Consider the following 15645-nt stretch of genomic DNA (forward strand, 5'->3'; position numbering starts at 1 on the left):
TAGGAAATCTCAGGGCCCCCTGCTGGTTATAGGGCTGGCCCTTGTAGGGTGGTGGTTTGTGTTTCTTGGGCCTCAGCTGGAGGCAGAGCCTGGATTTCAGAGGCTTGAAAAGCAGCTAGATATGTACGGCAGGAGTATGTCCTGCCCTGAGAGGTGCAGCTTCCTTCAGGCCTGTTGTGTTCAGAGACTACATCAGGGCTCACAGCTGAGGACGATTTCCGCAGGGGAGGCGCTAGTCCCTGTGATCAGATGTTCCTATTTAGCGGTTGATTAGGGGCTTCAGGAAGGGCCCATATTTGTTTTTATTATTTATTTATATCCTGCTGGGTTAAGGTACCGTACAGCACAGCTGGAGTATTCAGAAAAGGGGCCGTTTTCCTTTCATTTTAAAAGCAGCAGTGATTGCTAACGTCCATTTGACTTTCTTTGGGTGAATTACAAAAGAAGGGCTTTAATGGTTTTTGTGGTGAGGTGTGTGCCTTCCCTGAATCAGAAGGTTGGGTTCATTGGCCCCTTGAGGTCCTTCACTTGCTTGATTCAGTGACGGCTGGGAGCAGAGAGACATTAGTAAGTTCAGAAATGGTCTGAGCCCAGAGGAACTGTTGGGACCCTAATTTCTTGAAGAGAGTGTGGGTGATGTGGGGAGCTGGGGAAGCGGGCGGTGTCTCTGGGCAGGCAGCTGAACTGGGCCGGTGGACAGGGTAGTGCAGAGCTTGGGAGCTGGAGGAGACCTCCAGTGGGGGAGGGCAGAGTTTGAAAAGCCAAAGAGCCAGACCTATTTTGGATTCAATCCTGTCTCCCTCTGCTGGGCCAGTGTTGAGGGGGTAGCCTCTGAGCCCTGAGCGGAGAGAAAGCTGGATGCTGGGACCTCCCTTCCTCTCCTGCACTGATGACTTTGCCCTTGGGCAGACGCACAGAAAGGATGGCAGAGGGAAGTAACAGGGCATCCTTGGCTCTTGGAATTGAACCTTTTGCTGTTGCCTCTGTGGGTGTTTGCAGGGAATGGGAGAGAGGATAGTGGTTTGGAGATAATCTGAATTCTGAAGAGGTTTCTCCTTATCCTGCTTCGCCTCCAGCAGCGTCCCTGACCTCGATGGAGGCCCCAGGTCACATACCCACACTCTCCGTATCCACAAAGGGGAGTGGGTAGGAGTCCCATCTCCTGGTTTGAGAGAGATGCTTGGCAGATGTTTTGTCCTTTGATTAAAGGACACTGCTCAGCCAGCTCCTGGCACACATTGCTCCTTGTATCTGTCTCTGATACATGCTCTGCTCAGCTGTTCAGTGGGTTCACAGTGCAGGTTCCCTGTGCGTGCCGAGTCCCATTTCTAATGAAAGTAGACTTTGTTCTCTGGAGGTAGCTAATCGTGCCCGTGGGCTGTAATCAGAGAGAAGGTATTTCATGCAGGGCAGGCGGTAACAGGCGGCCTGAGCTGACTGGCAGATTGCAACATGACAATTACGAAGCTATCAACACCCCCCCACGCCTGCCCTGCGCCCCAGCAGATGGGGGGTTGAGTCTGTCCTCTGAACTGATTCTGAGTAACTGAAGAATGAATACTATGCAGGAGAGGAAGGAGGAGGAGGAGTTAGGTGGGGTGGGCGCAGTGAGGAGAGCTGCTTTCCTTTCTCACCTCACCTCCACGAGATGGGAGGGTTTACTGCTGCTCTGGGTGTCTTCCTCAGCCGTGCCTGCAGGTCCAGCCCGAGGAGCTGCAGACCAGACTGGGTCAGCCAGGGGTTTTAACTTAGGCTTCAGCCTTTCTCCCAGAGCACAGCTGTTCTTGTAGTACAAACCCAGCATGTGATCTGGTACCCCACATCCTGAGTCATCTGCGTCCAATTCCTTGAAGCTCAGGTAGTTTGTGGTGAGGGATGGGAGTGGGATTCTTCCCTGTCAATTTCTAGAACTTCTAGAAGACTCTTTTCTCGGAGGTGCCCTGGAGCCAGCTCAGCATCCAGAGGCCAAGAGGACCCAAAAGGCCTTGTTTGCTCCTTGTGGCCCATGGCACATTCTGAGTTGTCCAGCTTTCCCTGGGGGCCTCTTCTTCTTGACATGGGATTGGGAGTCCTCCTTGGGCTGCAGCACTCCAAAGCAACCTGGGAATCTTGAGGTGAAGGAGATCTGGCCAGTGGAGGCTGCATCTAGTAGCTGGGTCTTCCTGGAGGGACCACTCTGCTGCCTTCCAGCTCATCTTTCCTCTTCTCCCAGCTTGTGGACCTGCTGTTCAGCTGCTTCTTACTTTGTTCTGCAGTGCACCTGGCATTGCTCTCACTCCTGGGTCTGACCTTCCCTGCATTGCTTCCAGTCAGGGACAGCAGCCTGCCAGGCACATCGAGTCCCCGTTCAGTGCTGGAATTGTGGTCCCCTGTGGGCTGGATCTGGGGTGCTTAGCAGATCTCAGGAGTTGGAGCCAGGGCCCCAACAAGCACTGGAATTTATGGACATGGGGCAGGGGGCGGCATGGACTTTTCCTCATGGACTTGTGTTGGGGTCACTGCAGGCTCCCTGGTTGACTGTCTTGCTAGTGGGCATTGTCTTCTGCTTCCCCAGTTGGGAGTCGTTTCCCTCCCTGTGACTCTGGCACATACGAAAAGAGTTTTCTCTGGCTGGGAGAGAGAACCTCCCATCACCACTACCATTCATCCCATAGTCCGAGCCTGCACTTACGATCCATCTCACTGCCAGCCACATCCACACTGTCTGTCCCCTCAGCAAGCCAGATTATCTTGCCATGAAAGCCCTGGGAATATGTGCTGTGGGGCCGTGAGGTCAAGATGAGGCAGGATGAGCTTGTAGGACATGTGATGGCTAGAGCTGGGCCAGCAGGGTATGGAGTGAGACCACTCTCTCTCCTCACAGGTAGAATGACCAGTTACCTGGGCCTGTCAGAGTCCTCCCTGCCTGTCAGCGGTCCACCCACCGCCCACACAGGTGTCCCAGTACCTAGAGGACAGTGTGGGCATTGGCAGGAATAGGGAAGAGAAGAGGCTGAGAATAGAGGGGGTATATATAAAGGGGCCTGCAAGGAGAAAGGGCTACTGAGCTGAGTGGGGAGCAGGTGGGGAAGGGAGGAGGGACCTGGCTTCTCCGCAGAGAAGGGGAGAAGGCAGAAGCCAGCTCTGGATTTCCCGGGAGCTCTTGGCTACCTGTATCTCTTACTCCTGCAGCTCTGGCTCTTTCCTCTTTTGTAACTCATATACACCCCCACGCTGAGACCCCCTGATGATCAGAACCCAGGTGCCCAGGCTGGCTTGGGACTTTTGGGGCCTTTCCCCTGGGCCGGAGGAGCTCCCACCCAGGGTCCCACCGGAAGGGTAGCCCTGGGGAACCTGTAGGGGTGACTACACCTCAGGAATGTGCTGTCCCTTCAGGCCTGCCCGGATTCCTGCACGTGGAGTCAGCCCGACTCGGCCTGCTGCAAGTGCCCTGTGGGGACCCGCTCTGCCTCACTATCAAAGGGCTGGGGTGGCGGCTCGTGCCTGCTGCCAAGCCCCAGAACCCCACACCAGAGGCCAGGCTGCCCAGACAGAGGAGGGAGGCCACTCCTGCTTCCCGCCCTCCCCGCCCCCTCACCGTGCTTCCTGCCTCAGGCCCTGTTGGAATGTGACAGGAGTCGTGGCCAGGGCATGTCCCAGCAGCAGGAACACACGCTTTAGCCCGCAAGGCTTCCCTCAGCCCCAGCTCTGGTGAGGTGGATGGCGGCCTCGAGATTGTTTATGCCCAGAAGGCCACCTGAGGTTACTGCCTCCATTGGTCCCTGTGGTGGCTGCTGCCCCCATGCTGCAGCCCAGCTCGTTACAGGTGGGGGAGAGGTCAGAACCCCAAGAACCTGGAGGGGACCTCAGAGGTCGCTCAGTCCAGCCACCTCTGTGCAGATGATAGATTTATCCAGTGAGGAAAGGGCTTACCCAGGGCCACACTGTGTGTCAGACGCAGCACTGAGCCCAGAAGCCAGGCGTCTCAGCTCCCCAGACTGGGGCTTTCTACACAGGGTTTTGCAGCCTAGGCACCATCGACATTTTGTGCTGATAATTCTTTGTCTTGGGAGGCTGTATTGTGCCTTATAGGATGTTTAGGAGCACCCCTGGCCTCTACCCACTAGATGCCAGTACCACCCACCCCTGGTGTGACAACCAAAAATGTCTTCAGATGTTTGCCAGACATCAGGGGTCGGGGGAGACCAAAATCACCCTGGTTGAGAACCATCATTGCTCTAAAATTCTCCTTTTTCTGCTTTTCTCCTGGACCTACCCCTCATCACACAGTCTGTTCGCCACCATTGTTCACAGAACTAAGTGTTTGGGCTCCTTCTGGAAACATTGCCAGGAGCTTTTTTCCCCAGCGTCTTCTTGAGCCTCTATTAGGCTTTTTCCTGGTGTTCTCTTTTGCAACCCTTGTCTCCCAAATCTCTTAGCTGTTTCTAGACTCTGAGAGGCCCGGGAGATGAACAGGACAGATGTGAGGTAGGATAGGGACAAGACAGGACCAGACCTATCCCGGAATCAGGCATGTGATAAGCCAAGACCATGAACACACACACAGACACACATGTGTCTCATCTGGGCCTGGACAGAGCTTTCACGGGGAGCCCAGTGCTTCCACTGTTGTCCAGCTCTCCCTGGCGGGTACTGACAGACAGGCGGCTGACACCTGGTTTCCACTTTCTTCCCTTCTCTGGTTTCAGGAGCTATTGGCTAGAGGAAGTGGCGGGGCTGTGGGATGCGGAGAGCCGAGGGCTGACTCCCGGACAGCGGAACAGAGAGAGCTGCCGACAGACGGACGGTATGTTCCTGGTGAGGCCTGCACCCCTCACTGGGTTCCCTCCTGGGGAGGCTGGCAGGTGAGGCGGCAGCAGGCAGCCCCTCTTGGTGGGGGCTGGTGAAAAGAGTGGTGGAGGCCAGAGAGGCTTGACCTTGAAGGCCCTTAAGCTTGGTGACCCCCTGGAGGAGCTCAGGTTGGGAACGCATCTCAAACCCTTACTTTCTGGTTACGATTTTTTTTAAAGCTAACATTTATCGAACAGTTCCTGAGTGCCAGCTACTGTTGTTAGTGCTTTACATAATCGTTAAAACAACCCTATGAAATTGGTGACATTCTCAACCCAGTTTAGAGTTGAGGAAACTGGTGCTTGGAGAGCAGCCTTTTCTCTGAGGCTGCTTTCCGAGCCCACAGGGGCAAGGGGTGGGCTGCTCCTCGGGCCCAATCCATACTCCCTGCACCCAGTCCCTGGACCCTGGCTTCCTCTCATCTGTTCCCCCTGGACCCGGGCCCCCATCCAGCACGCCCCTGACCCATGGGCACTGACACACCAGAGTCCAGCCCTTCGAATGACCCCAGCAGCAGCCCAGGCCTGTCTGCCTGCCTGGTGGCTCCTACATGTCCTCTTTTTTTCTCAGTTCAGAGGCCTCTTGCCACATCTCTGAGCCTCCTTCCTTGTTCCCCTCAGCAGGTTGAGGAGCTCTCACCTCCCAGAATGACCAGTGCAGCCCCTGCTAAGAAACCCTACCGGAAGGCACCACCTGAGCATCGGGAGCTGCGGCTGGAAGTTCCTGGCTCCCAGCTCGAGCAGGAGGTCAGCAAGAGTGGTGCCCCTGCCCTGGCTGGCAGATGCAGGCCCCTGAGGCGGGGTTCTGGCTGTCCTGAGGGCACATCTGGTCCCACCAGTTGGGGTGAGGGTGTGGCATTCCTGGTACACACTTGGGCTCTCAGTTGCAGCAGTGCTGGTGGCAGCCATGTAGACTCATAGGGGACAGCTGTGACACACGTCCATGTGTCCAGGACATGTAGCTCAGCAGAAGTGATCCCATGCAGTATTGTTTTTCGTGCAAGAGGCAGCCCACCCGATAGAGGGGTGCTAAACTGCCCGGAGGCCAGGACTCTGGTCCTCCACTGGTGGAGCAGAGCCATTCAACTTGCAGCCCCTCTGGGGGCCATTAGGAAGCAGTGCTCCAGCGACTTCCCCAAGACTAGCTGTTCTTTGCTGGCCCTGAAAGTCAGGCCCTCCTCCAGCTTTCCTTTTTCTGGCTGACACTTATCAAATACATGCTCCCTGCTCGGAACTGCGTTAGATTCTTAGGAGGGCTTCTTCAGGCAACTGCAAAGCATTCTCCAGGTCGGTTTTCCTCCCTCGTTCAGCTTGCCGCAGGAGGAAACGAGGGCTGCAGTTTATTCATCTTGCGTCTGTGTCTCCCGTTGCAGTGCGTGAAACACATTTAAAGAACTTGAGAGATGGCCAGCACGTGCTGAGCATCAGGCATACCATGGCCCACTCTGGTCACATTCACGGCAGAAATGCCACCCATGACTTGCCCATTTTCAGTTCAGGAAACATTAAATTAAAAGGCCAGATATTGTGCTAGGTGCCACCCACTGGGCATTCCCCTGGTTTTGTAGATGAGGCCACTAGGGTTCAGCAAGATTAACATAACCAGTGTATGGTACAACAGGATCAATCCAGGTGTCAGTGGCTCCCAAGTCCATGGTCTGGGCCACCCACCTCGTTGTCCTGCCTGTGATTGGCATCCCGAGGCAGTCAGGCCAATCAGATGCTGCTTGACGTTTCCCTCCTGTCATAGTACGGGTCTGCTCTGCTTTGCGCTTGGCGGAGCTCTGGCTCGTGACCAACGTGGAGGCTTGAGGAGGATGCGGCAGGAGGGTGAAAGCAGAAGACGCTTTACTTGTCTCAGTCAGGTTTAGCCCAGAGGCTCTCCTTCCCCCACGTGCTTGTGCTTCCCGAGCCTCTGTGAGGGCCTGATTCTGCCCTGGGGGCCAGAAGGGCTTTGGCAGAGCTCAGAACCCTACTCTAGCTCGCCTGGCTTCATCACTTCTCTGGAAAGTCTTGGCTGTGCCTGCAGGGCCCACTAGGAGCCCAGTGAACAGCTGAGAGGCTCTCTTTAGGCCTGGGAGAGGTAGCATGGGTACCAGAGCTCATTTGCAGTTGGCTCTAGTATTAAGAGGGGTTGGAGCTAGTATGGGTAAGGGTGAGGGTTGGAATCTGGTTGGCAATGGGAGAGAGTAGGCTGGTCCAGGTGTTACTGGATTGCCTCTATCTGTGGGGCCCTGCAGCCCACTTCTGCTGTGAGTCTCTGGGCTTCAGACATGGCCGTTTCCAGGGCTATTTGGAGGGGGTGGGGAACAAGCAGGAGGCCAGTGGTCCAGAGCTGAGCCTCAAGCTTCTGTTCTTTTGTGCCCAGGAGCCCCTGACTGACACGGAGAGGATGAAGTGAGTATCTGCTGCCCGAGAGCCTGCCCTGCCTCAACTCTGCCCCTCTTAGCTGCAGGCGAGGCTGTTGTTTCATTTGGGCTTTTCCTTGGATTAGGTAGAGGTAAAGGTTGGGGTGGGGTGTTTTAGGGACTCTGGGAGGAGGCTTGAAGTTTGGGATATTCCTTCTGGAAAAAGAGGTTTGTTCCATGGGCTCCAAGAGGACCTGGCATCAAGGAGGTGGATGGCTCTGAGAGGCCTGCGCTTGCCAAAGCTCCCTTCCCCAGCTCCTGGCCCTCCTGTGCCAGCTGCCTCCCCGCAGCCCTTTCTATCAACTACATGAGGCCTCTGCAGAGGAGGGCAGCACTGGGCTGGGTTTCTAAAAGATGAATAATGGAGCAGCCTGATTGTGCAGTGGGGAAACTGGAGCTGGCGGCTTGCTGGCCAGCTGGCTTGGGCTGTAACCAGAGACAGACTGGGAACTGTAGCCCCTGCAATTCTGTCTTCTCGTTCTTCTGCAGTGAGGGGGGCAGACTGTCCTCTCCCATCCCCTCTCCCCCTCCCAGCCAAGCTGTGATCTCAGGGCCAGCAGGCCTAGGGGATACGCTGCCCCAGACTCAGGCTGAATCTCAAGGAGTCCCCTGCCCACAGCTACCTGTTCTCACGTCACCCCTACTCCTTCCTTCCTGAATCCATCCTGGAATTCTAGGGTGGCCCTTCTCTCTCTGATGCCCCTCTGCCCTTGACCCCTCACCCTACCAGGCTTTTGCAGCAGGAGAATGAGGAGCTTCGCCGGCGCCTGGCCTCGGCCACCAGGCGCACTGAGGCCCTGGAGCGCGAGCTGGAGATTGGGCAGGACTGCCTGGAGCTGGAGCTGGGCCAGAGCCGTGAGGAGCTGGACAAATTTAAGGACAAGTTCCGCAGGTGTGGGAACGAGGGGCCGGGACACACATGCATGCATCTCCCTGTTCATAGGAGGGAGCCCGGAGAGGCTTCAGAGATCATCTGATTCTGATGCGAAAACTGAAGTTCTGGGAGGGGCGCTTGCCCAAGATCCCTTATGAAGGAGGGGCTGAGCAGGGTCTGAAGAACAGGATCTTGATCCAGGGGTCTGCCTTGTGTCCCTCTACAGGCTGCAGCACAGCTACACAGCTTCCCAGAGGACCAACCAGGAGCTAGAGGACAAGCTGCATACGCTGGTAATCTGTCCAGGAGGGCAGCTTGGCTGGCGCTGTGCTCACAGGATAGCAGGGGCTGGGACTTGCCAGGGGACTGCCATCCTGCCCTGGGCTCGGGGAGGGGGTGGGCCGTGGTGGGGAGGGGCCCGCAGTGTGCTGTGAGAGTCAGGACTGTCTTAATGCTCACACTGTTTCTCTTCTCTCCTCGTCTTCCCTCACGCTGCCACCGTTGCTGCCACCTTCTCCTCTCAGGCCTCTCTTAGCCACAGCTGGATTTTTGCAGTTGCGTCTGAGTTTGTGTGTTTTCTCCCTGGCCCTCGCCTCCTCCTCAGCTGAGATCTGGGATTGCTGGGGCCCGGCCATTGCCCTCTGCCCACTCCTTTCCTCTTCCTCATGTGAGGCCTGTTCAGCAGTCAGTGCCTCCCTCCTGGGGGACAGCTGGGGAGCCTGTTCTTGGCTTGGGCAGAGTTACTGATTGATGTCACCACTGAATGCTCACAGCTTCTTGGCTGCCGTGGGCAGCAAGCCCCGGCCATTTGGGGGAAGGGGGCCTGTGGACCCAGTCCATGAGCTGAAGATCAGAAGACTGCTTCTGAGCCTGCAGCTCCCTCCCTGCTCAACTAGATAATCTCACAGGCACCCCCAGCCGCCACGCAGCCCCACTCCCCACCTCCTCCTGCTTCCCAACCTGATCCTGGAAACAGCCACAGGCAGCATCGGCTTCAGCCCCTGGGTTTGCACAGTTCTTGCCTCTCAGGTACCAGCTGCCTCGCCTGGTGTGTAGAGCCCCTTGAGTGCCCTCCAGGGCCGGGCAGCTCTTAGACTGCTCTGTCCCGGCCTGGGCAGCTGTCAGTCATGCTCAGAGAGCCCCCTCCCCACAGCCAGCCTGGACTACAGGAGAGGTGTCTGGTCTCCTTCTGTCTGTCCATCGTCTGTCTCTGTGTGCCTTGGCTGCCCTAGCACCTGTGGCTTCCTGTGTCTCTGGGCCGGGAAGAGGGGGAGGGGAGGGGAGAAAGGGCTGGCTGGGGTGTGGGCCGGGTTCACTGTGAGTCTTGTGCCTCAGATCAAGAAGGCTGAGATGGACAGGAAGACACTGGACTGGGAGATCGTGGAGCTGACCAACAAGCTGCTGGACGCCAGGAACACCATCAACAAGCTGGAGGAGCTCAATGTATGGTCACCTCGGGAGCCTCCCTGCCTGTGCTGCCATGTCCTGGCCCTGCCCTGCTCCCCTGGGCTGTGCTGGGCTCTGAACTGCGTCTGTGTCCGCAGGAGCGGTACCGGCTGGACTGCAACCTGGCTGTGCAGCTCCTGAAGTGCAACAAGTCTCACTTCCGTAACCACAAGTTCGCTGATGTGAGTGGGGCACTCTCCCTGCCAATGCCCGTCTGCCCTTGTTAGGACGCCTCCAACTCCAGTTTCTACAACTCTCTCTGTCCTGTCCTCATACCTTCAGCTCCCTGCTTTCTGCTTTGCCTTCTCCTCGCCTCCCTGTGTCCTCTGAAGCCAGTCAGCTCGGCTGCTGGTTGGTGTCCTGCATGCTGTCAAGGGCCCGTCACTAGGGGCAGAGTGGGGACTGGCCCTGTTGGTATTTCTGGAACAGAGACAGGGAGAGAGGATCTCAATTTCTGGATGCCATGCAGGAAGGAGGGGGTTGCCAGAGGTATGGGCCATAAGAATAATTGAGAGGGGCCCTTGCTCCAAGGGGCAAACCCTAGACCCCAGCGCTCAGGCTCAAGGTTGATGGGGCCTACAGAAGGAGTGGAGGTATTTCTAAGGCTTCTGGTCAATACTGATTCTCAAGCTTGTGTCTGGTTTGGGCAGAATCTACCACTGAGATGGGGAAGTTAGACGTTTGAGAGCATGTGGGCCTTAGCACCAGTTCTGGGTTCAGATCCTGGCTGTGTTAATCAAAAGCTTCAACTTTTTTTACCACTACCGAGCCTCAATTTATCCGCGAAATGAGGACATACCTTTGTGTGCTGCGGAACAGGTGATAGCAAAGTGCCCAGCACACGGGGGGGGCCTTATATGTGGCAGCCGTCATATTTGCCCTGAAGCAAGCTGTCTTAGGCTGGGCTCATTCACGTCTCTCTTCCCTTCTCTCGCTCCTTTACCCCAGCTGCCCTGTGAGCTACAGGACATGGTTCGGAAACATCTGCACACTGGTCAGGAGGCTACCAGCCCGGGGCCTGCCCCCAGCCTGGCCCCAGGGGCTGTGGTGCCCACCTCGGTCATTGCCCGCGTGTTGGAGAAGCCGGAGTCTCTTCTGCTCAATTCGGCCCAGTCAGGCAGCGCCGGGCACCCCCTGGCTGAGGATGTCTTTGTGCACGTGGATATGAGTGGGAGTGACCCAGGTGACCCAGCCAGCTGCCCAGCTCCGGGAAGCCCCGTCCCCCAACCCAACGGGGAGTGCTGCTCTCTGGGCACCGTGGGTGGCTCCCCAGAGGAGGAGATGTCCCTGCCGGCCTTTGAGAAGCTGAGTCCCTACCCCACCCCGTCTCCACCCCACCCGCTGTATCCTGGCCGCAAGGTGATAGAATTCTCTGAGGATAAGGTGCGGATTCCCCGCAACAGCCCCCTGCCCAACTGCACTTACGCCACCCGCCAGGCCATCTCCCTGAGCCTGGTGGAGGAGGGCAGTGAGCGAGCCCGCCCCAGCCCAGTGCCCAGCAGCCCTGCCTCGGCCCAGGCCTCCCCGCAGCACCAGCCCAGCCCCGCCCCCCCGGGGCTCAGTGCCCCAGCCAGCTCCGCCAGCTCCGAGGAGGACCTGCTGGCCAGCTGGCAGCGGGCATTTGTGGACCGCACTCCGCCCCCAGCCGCTGTGGCCCAGCGCACAGCCTTTGGACGTGACGCGCTCCCTGAACTGCAGCGCCACTTTGCTTTTGGTCCCGCTGGCGGAGATGAGGAGGTGCAGGCACCTTCTTCCCCACCCGGTGAAAGTGGGCTTTTGCTGCCAACAGAAGCTGACCCTGGCTTTCCCAGGGAGGAGGAAGAGGAACAGCTGAACCTGCCCATCAGCCCCGAGGAAGAGCGCCAGAGCCTGCTGCCCAGTGATGGTGGCACAGAGGAGGGGCCTGGCACTCTTCACACTGAGGGCAGGGCCTGGGCACTCCCCAGCTCCAGCCGCCCCCAGCGCAGCCCCAAGAGGATGGGGGTGCACCACCTGCACCGCAAGGACAGCCTGACCCAGGCCCAGGAGCAGGGCAACCTGCTCAACTAGGGCCCTGCTTGCCTTCCTGCCACTGCTGCACGGGGTCGCAAAGGTGCCCCAGCCCTCGCAGCTCAGGGTCCCCACCTAGCCCAAGCCCTTGGCCTCTGCTCCCTGTGCAGATAGGGTCAGGCTACACCAGGCCTTTCGCTGCACTGGCTGTAACTGGTACCAGCTTGCCTCATGGTTTTTCCCTCCCTGGAATATTTATTCTCCAAAGGTAACATGCAGCTGGGGCTCATGACCAGTCGGCCCAAATTTGTCTGTTCTGGGGAGTTGAGGGGGTTTATCAGTGTTTATCCTCCATCCTTCTTTCATATCCACCAGTTTTCTATTTTTATCTGGCAGGGGGGTGGGGGGAGGAGGGTCACTGGGATTATTAACCTCTAATTTCAGTTTTCACCTGTTTCCCTCTCCCCCCAAATCCTCTGCACGAGCTGTTGCCTTCAAGGGCCTGGCACAGCAGGCCCTCGGGGGGATGAGGGAGAGGACTGACTCAGGGCTCCCCTCAGCTGTTTCCTTCCTCCCTCTGGAAGGGAGTAGAGGGTGGGATTCAGGGTCCTCAAGCTGGGTTCTAGGTGAATCCTGGTCCCACTCCCAACCTTGGCTCTAGACTGTTAACTCCCAGCTTTGGGAAATTTTCACATCAATAACTATTTTAAAATTAAATAAAACTATTTTACTGGTACGGCCTAATTTGTCTATTAATGACCTTCCTTCTGCCCTTATTCTCCCCATTCTTGAGTATTCCCAGTCCTAATCACGTCCTAGTCTTTTTGCTGCTGACTGACCCCTACCACTGTTCTGCCTGGGGCTTCCCTGGGCACAGAGCATCAGGTGGTGGGAGAGGGTGTACCTCAAGTAACCCTGGCAGGGCCCCTGAGTCTCTCCTTGAGGTAGGGTCCAGCCCAGCTCGGGGGGGCTCTTTACCTCAGTTACGATCCTTACAGGGCCTGTGTAAGGTGTCACCCCAGAACCCCAGGTCCTGTAAGTCAGAGACCTGAGCCAGACCTGTTTGAGACATCTGGGGCCAGTGGACGCTGCCTGGAGCTTGGGCCGTGGGGCGGCACTGCCCCCTAGTGATGTCTAGTGGTAATTCCAATTCCTCCCTTGCTGCCAGCCCCCAGTGACCAGAGCCACACGTCAGGTTGTCGAGTTCATAAAATCTCTTCCGAGCCAGCGGGCTGCAGCCAGAGCTGCCAACAAGTCCAGAGGCATTGCCTTGGGTTCCAATGCCCCCAACGATTTTGTTTAGTCACAGCTTCCAGAGCCTCCCACCATGCTGCCAGGAGCTGCCAGAGCCCCAGGCATACCAACCCCCCACCCTCCTAAGCCCCAGGGCCTGACCCTGACATCTGGGGCAAAGTGCTGGAGATGCAAAAGTAATGACGCGCAGAGCCTGAATGGAGAGTCACATCTCCGTCTCAGCCAACAGACTGTCCCCTAGTCCTGACGTCATTAGCACCATCTGGGAGCTGGGATCTGTGGAAGGGCAGAGAGGTGTTCAGACCACCATGCATTCCTCCGCTGGGGACCACAAATAGAAGTGGCCTAAGTTTCTCACACCCACTCTCCCTGGTCCCAAGCCTCTTTCAGACCTGACTCTGATCAACCCTTGCGGCTCTTACCACTGGGGCACATCCAGGAGCTACTGCCCCTCTGGTGGGCAGCAGGCTCCCGCCCTCTCTCTCGTTCCTGGGTGTCGCCAGCCCCTCCTGCCACCTCCTCCTCCTCCTCCCCCTCAGAGAGGAGGTCACAGATCTGCTGCTGCAGCTCCGGGCTAATGCTGTTCTCAGCCAACACCAGGCTCCGCAAAGCTGTGGGGTAATTTTCCACCATGTCCAGCAGGGTCTGCGGTGGGGAAGAGTACAGAAAATGATGAACACAGTTAAGGCAGCTCCGGACTCCAACCTGCCACCCCTTCAGTATGTCCACAGACACACTGGCTAACCTCAACCCCTGGCCCATCCCCAAACATGAAGACTTCTCACCTGAGCTGACTGGTTGGTGAGCCCTGTACCCTCCAAGTCTAGGACCTCTAAGGTGCGGCTGGAGGCCACAGCTACAGCCAGCATCGCTGCCACATGGTCACCTGGGGAGACAGTACAGGTGCACACACTCACCGGCATTCACAGGCCTGCTAACCCTTTCTCCCCCCCGGCCTCCCCATTGCCCTGACAACCTCAGAATCCACCCCCAGGCCAGGAAACGCCGGCAATTGATAGGTGGCCAGGAGGGGAGCATTGTGACTGATGAGTGAATGGATGAAGCAAGCCAGGCCCAGGGGTGGTGATGGATGCTCTGATCTACCTGTCGGTCATCTGGTCCTCAACACAGGTGGCTCCTCTACTTCCACCCAGAACCTCCCTTCTTTCCTCCGCCAGTGTGCTGGTTGCCATGGCAACTGATGGTCCCAGGTTCTTGGACAGGGGTGAGGGGTGGTGAGAATCAAAGGGGGCTTTCTTGAGCCTCACCCAGGGGGTTGTAGTCCAGATTGAGGACGCGGACCTGGGAGCTGTGGGCCACGGCAATGGCGAGGCGGCTCCAGCCCTTAGGGGTGATGCCAGGGTTGGCGCTCAGCGTCAGCTCCTTCAAGCCTGGGCAGCATCATAGCGAGAAGCCAGGATGGAGAGGGTCAGGCCTTTCTCAAGCCCATTCCCCACCTGGGGATCTCTGGGGTATCCCTAGTGACTGAGAGCTACCCCACCTCCTCCACAGAGCTCCAGAGACATTAGCGACCCATGCCTTTCCTGCCCGCTGCAGCCTGGATTCCTGAGTCTCCATCCTGCTCAGCTCCCAATCCTTCTCCCTCTTAAGAGGATTCGAAAAACATTCTCACCCACACAGTCAGAGCCCTCATCTCTAGGCCATGCCCCCTGCCCTCTGCACCGAGCTTTTCATGAAGGCCACACTAGCCCATGCCCTCAGCAGGGCCCTGCTCACCAGACTTGGCCCCATCAGGGGGGAGAAGGCCACAGATGAGGTTGATGGCTTCATCACCCAGCATGCAGTCCCCCAGGTCCAGAGCCACGAGGGCAGGGTGGAGGGCCAGAGCTGGATTCAGCAAGGCCAGCCCCGCATCTGTCAGAGGGCTCCCATGCAGGCTGGGGGTGGGGGGTGAGACCAGAGAGCAGAGGTTACTGCAGTCATCAGTCCTTACTGTAAGGGGGAAGAGGCACCCTCCCTTATGGTGAGCTGTAGAGCTGAGGGGGACATTCAGTCACAGCACTTGGGAGAGGCCTTGGGAAGGAAAAAAAAAATTCTAGACTCTTAAGTATGCAGTTAGAAAGGGAAAATTCGGTTTCTTTTCTGGGGCAGGGACTGGGCTCCAGATCAGAACACAGAGAAAGGGTGTGTGGGTGGTGTTCTGGACAGAACATAGGGGCAGGGATCTAGTCCTCAGGGGAGTATTCCTTCTTGGGTACTGAGCAAGCTACCCCGGAGAAGTCCAATGCGGGTGATTAGGTTGGGAGGTACACGGGTCCTGCCAGGAAGGGGTGGGTATCCTATATCGTTTGGGGTGGGTCTGGTGTTCAAAGTCTGGAGGTGAAGCAGGAGCTTGGAGGGTGTTGTGGAGGCATGGGCAGAGGAATGAGGTGCGTGAATAGGGGTGAGAAGGTAGGCTGGTGCAAGCACAGGTACCAGAAGGTGTGCGGAGGAACAGGAGATGGCAGGGGGAGTGCGAGGAGGGGTGCGGTGCCCGGGACCCCTTTTAGAGGGAGCGCACTCACAAGAGGGACTGGATGGAGCGGTTGGTCCGCAGCGCCTCCGCCAGCTGCTTGATGCGGCTGGGGCTGGACACGACGCCCAGGTTAAGGTTGAGCTGCGCCAGGGACGTGGCCCCGGCCAGGGCCCGGCAGATGCGGCCGAAGTCGCGGTCGCAGAGACGGCAGCCGCGCAGTGAGAGCAGGCGCACGGCGTTGTCGCGCAGGCCGCGGCAGATGTCCCGCACTTCGGCGCCTGACAGCGGCTCCCCCGATATCTGGATGGAGCTGGGCAGCATCGTACCCACGGCTGGGCCTCCGGGGCCAGGGCCCGGGCCGCGGCCGGG

The 15645-nt window shown here is 57.7% G+C and overlaps 2 protein-coding genes across 6 annotated transcripts in view; one reads left to right on the forward strand and one right to left on the reverse strand.

Moving 5' to 3' along the window:
• The window catches only part of TJAP1 (tight junction associated protein 1), a 24243-nt gene extending 11953 nt beyond the window's left edge, over window positions 1-12290 (forward strand). For 2 of the 4 annotated variants that reach the window (XM_024766260.1, XM_024766259.1), the window contains 8 exons: window positions 4689-4786; window positions 5451-5576; window positions 7198-7226; window positions 7968-8129; window positions 8338-8404; window positions 9447-9554; window positions 9656-9739; window positions 10506-12290. In XM_024766260.1, the coding sequence (XP_024622028.1) occupies window positions 5478-5576; window positions 7198-7226; window positions 7968-8129; window positions 8338-8404; window positions 9447-9554; window positions 9656-9739; window positions 10506-11606 (1650 nt within the window). In that variant the 5' untranslated portion in view covers window positions 4689-4786; window positions 5451-5477 and the 3' untranslated portion in view covers window positions 11607-12290. The remainder of the gene's footprint in view (window positions 1-4688; window positions 4787-5450; window positions 5577-7197; window positions 7227-7967; window positions 8130-8337; window positions 8405-9446; window positions 9555-9655; window positions 9740-10505) is intronic. The other 2 variants (XM_024766262.1, XM_024766261.1) reach the window with 1 other exon arrangement.
• Window positions 12291-12745: 455 nt separating this feature from the next.
• Window positions 12746-15623, reverse strand: LRRC73 (leucine rich repeat containing 73). 2 transcript variants are annotated; one of them, XM_024766180.1, is made up of 6 exons: window positions 15326-15623; window positions 14538-14698; window positions 14069-14191; window positions 13586-13686; window positions 13223-13445; window positions 12746-13076 (listed from the first exon to the last, which is right to left on the reverse strand). In XM_024766180.1, the coding sequence occupies exons 1-6, from the start codon at window positions 15595-15597 to the stop codon at window positions 13006-13008; spliced, it is 951 nt and encodes a 316-aa protein (XP_024621948.1). In that variant the 5' UTR covers window positions 15598-15623; the 3' UTR covers window positions 12746-13005. The 2 variants fall into 2 exon arrangements, with proteins under 2 accessions (XP_024621948.1, XP_024621949.1); XM_024766181.1 differs by lacking the exon at window positions 14069-14191.
• Between the last annotated feature and the right edge of the window lie 22 nt (window positions 15624-15645).

Source organism: Neophocaena asiaeorientalis, unplaced genomic scaffold, assembly GCF_003031525.2.
Source record: "Neophocaena asiaeorientalis asiaeorientalis breed wild unplaced genomic scaffold, Neophocaena_asiaeorientalis_V1.1 scaffold46, whole genome shotgun sequence".
In the NCBI taxonomy this organism is placed as follows: Eukaryota; Metazoa; Chordata; class Mammalia; order Artiodactyla; family Phocoenidae; genus Neophocaena; species Neophocaena asiaeorientalis.

What these genes read in the sequence shown, in the direction of transcription:
- LRRC73 (XM_024766180.1), bottom strand. Translation starts at nt 15,597, where the DNA reads ATGCTGCCCAGCTCCATCCAGATATCGGGGGAGCCGCTGTCAGGCGCC. An exon ending in TCACCAACCAGTCAGCTCAG is followed by an intron (nt 13,446 to 13,585) that starts GTGAGAAGTCTT and finishes TCCCCACCGCAG; the next exon opens with ACCCTGCTGGACATGGTGGA. An exon ending in CTCCTGGATGTGCCCCAGTG is followed by an intron (nt 13,077 to 13,222) that starts GTAAGAGCCGCA and finishes GCCCTTCCACAG; the next exon opens with ATCCCAGCTCCCAGATGGTG.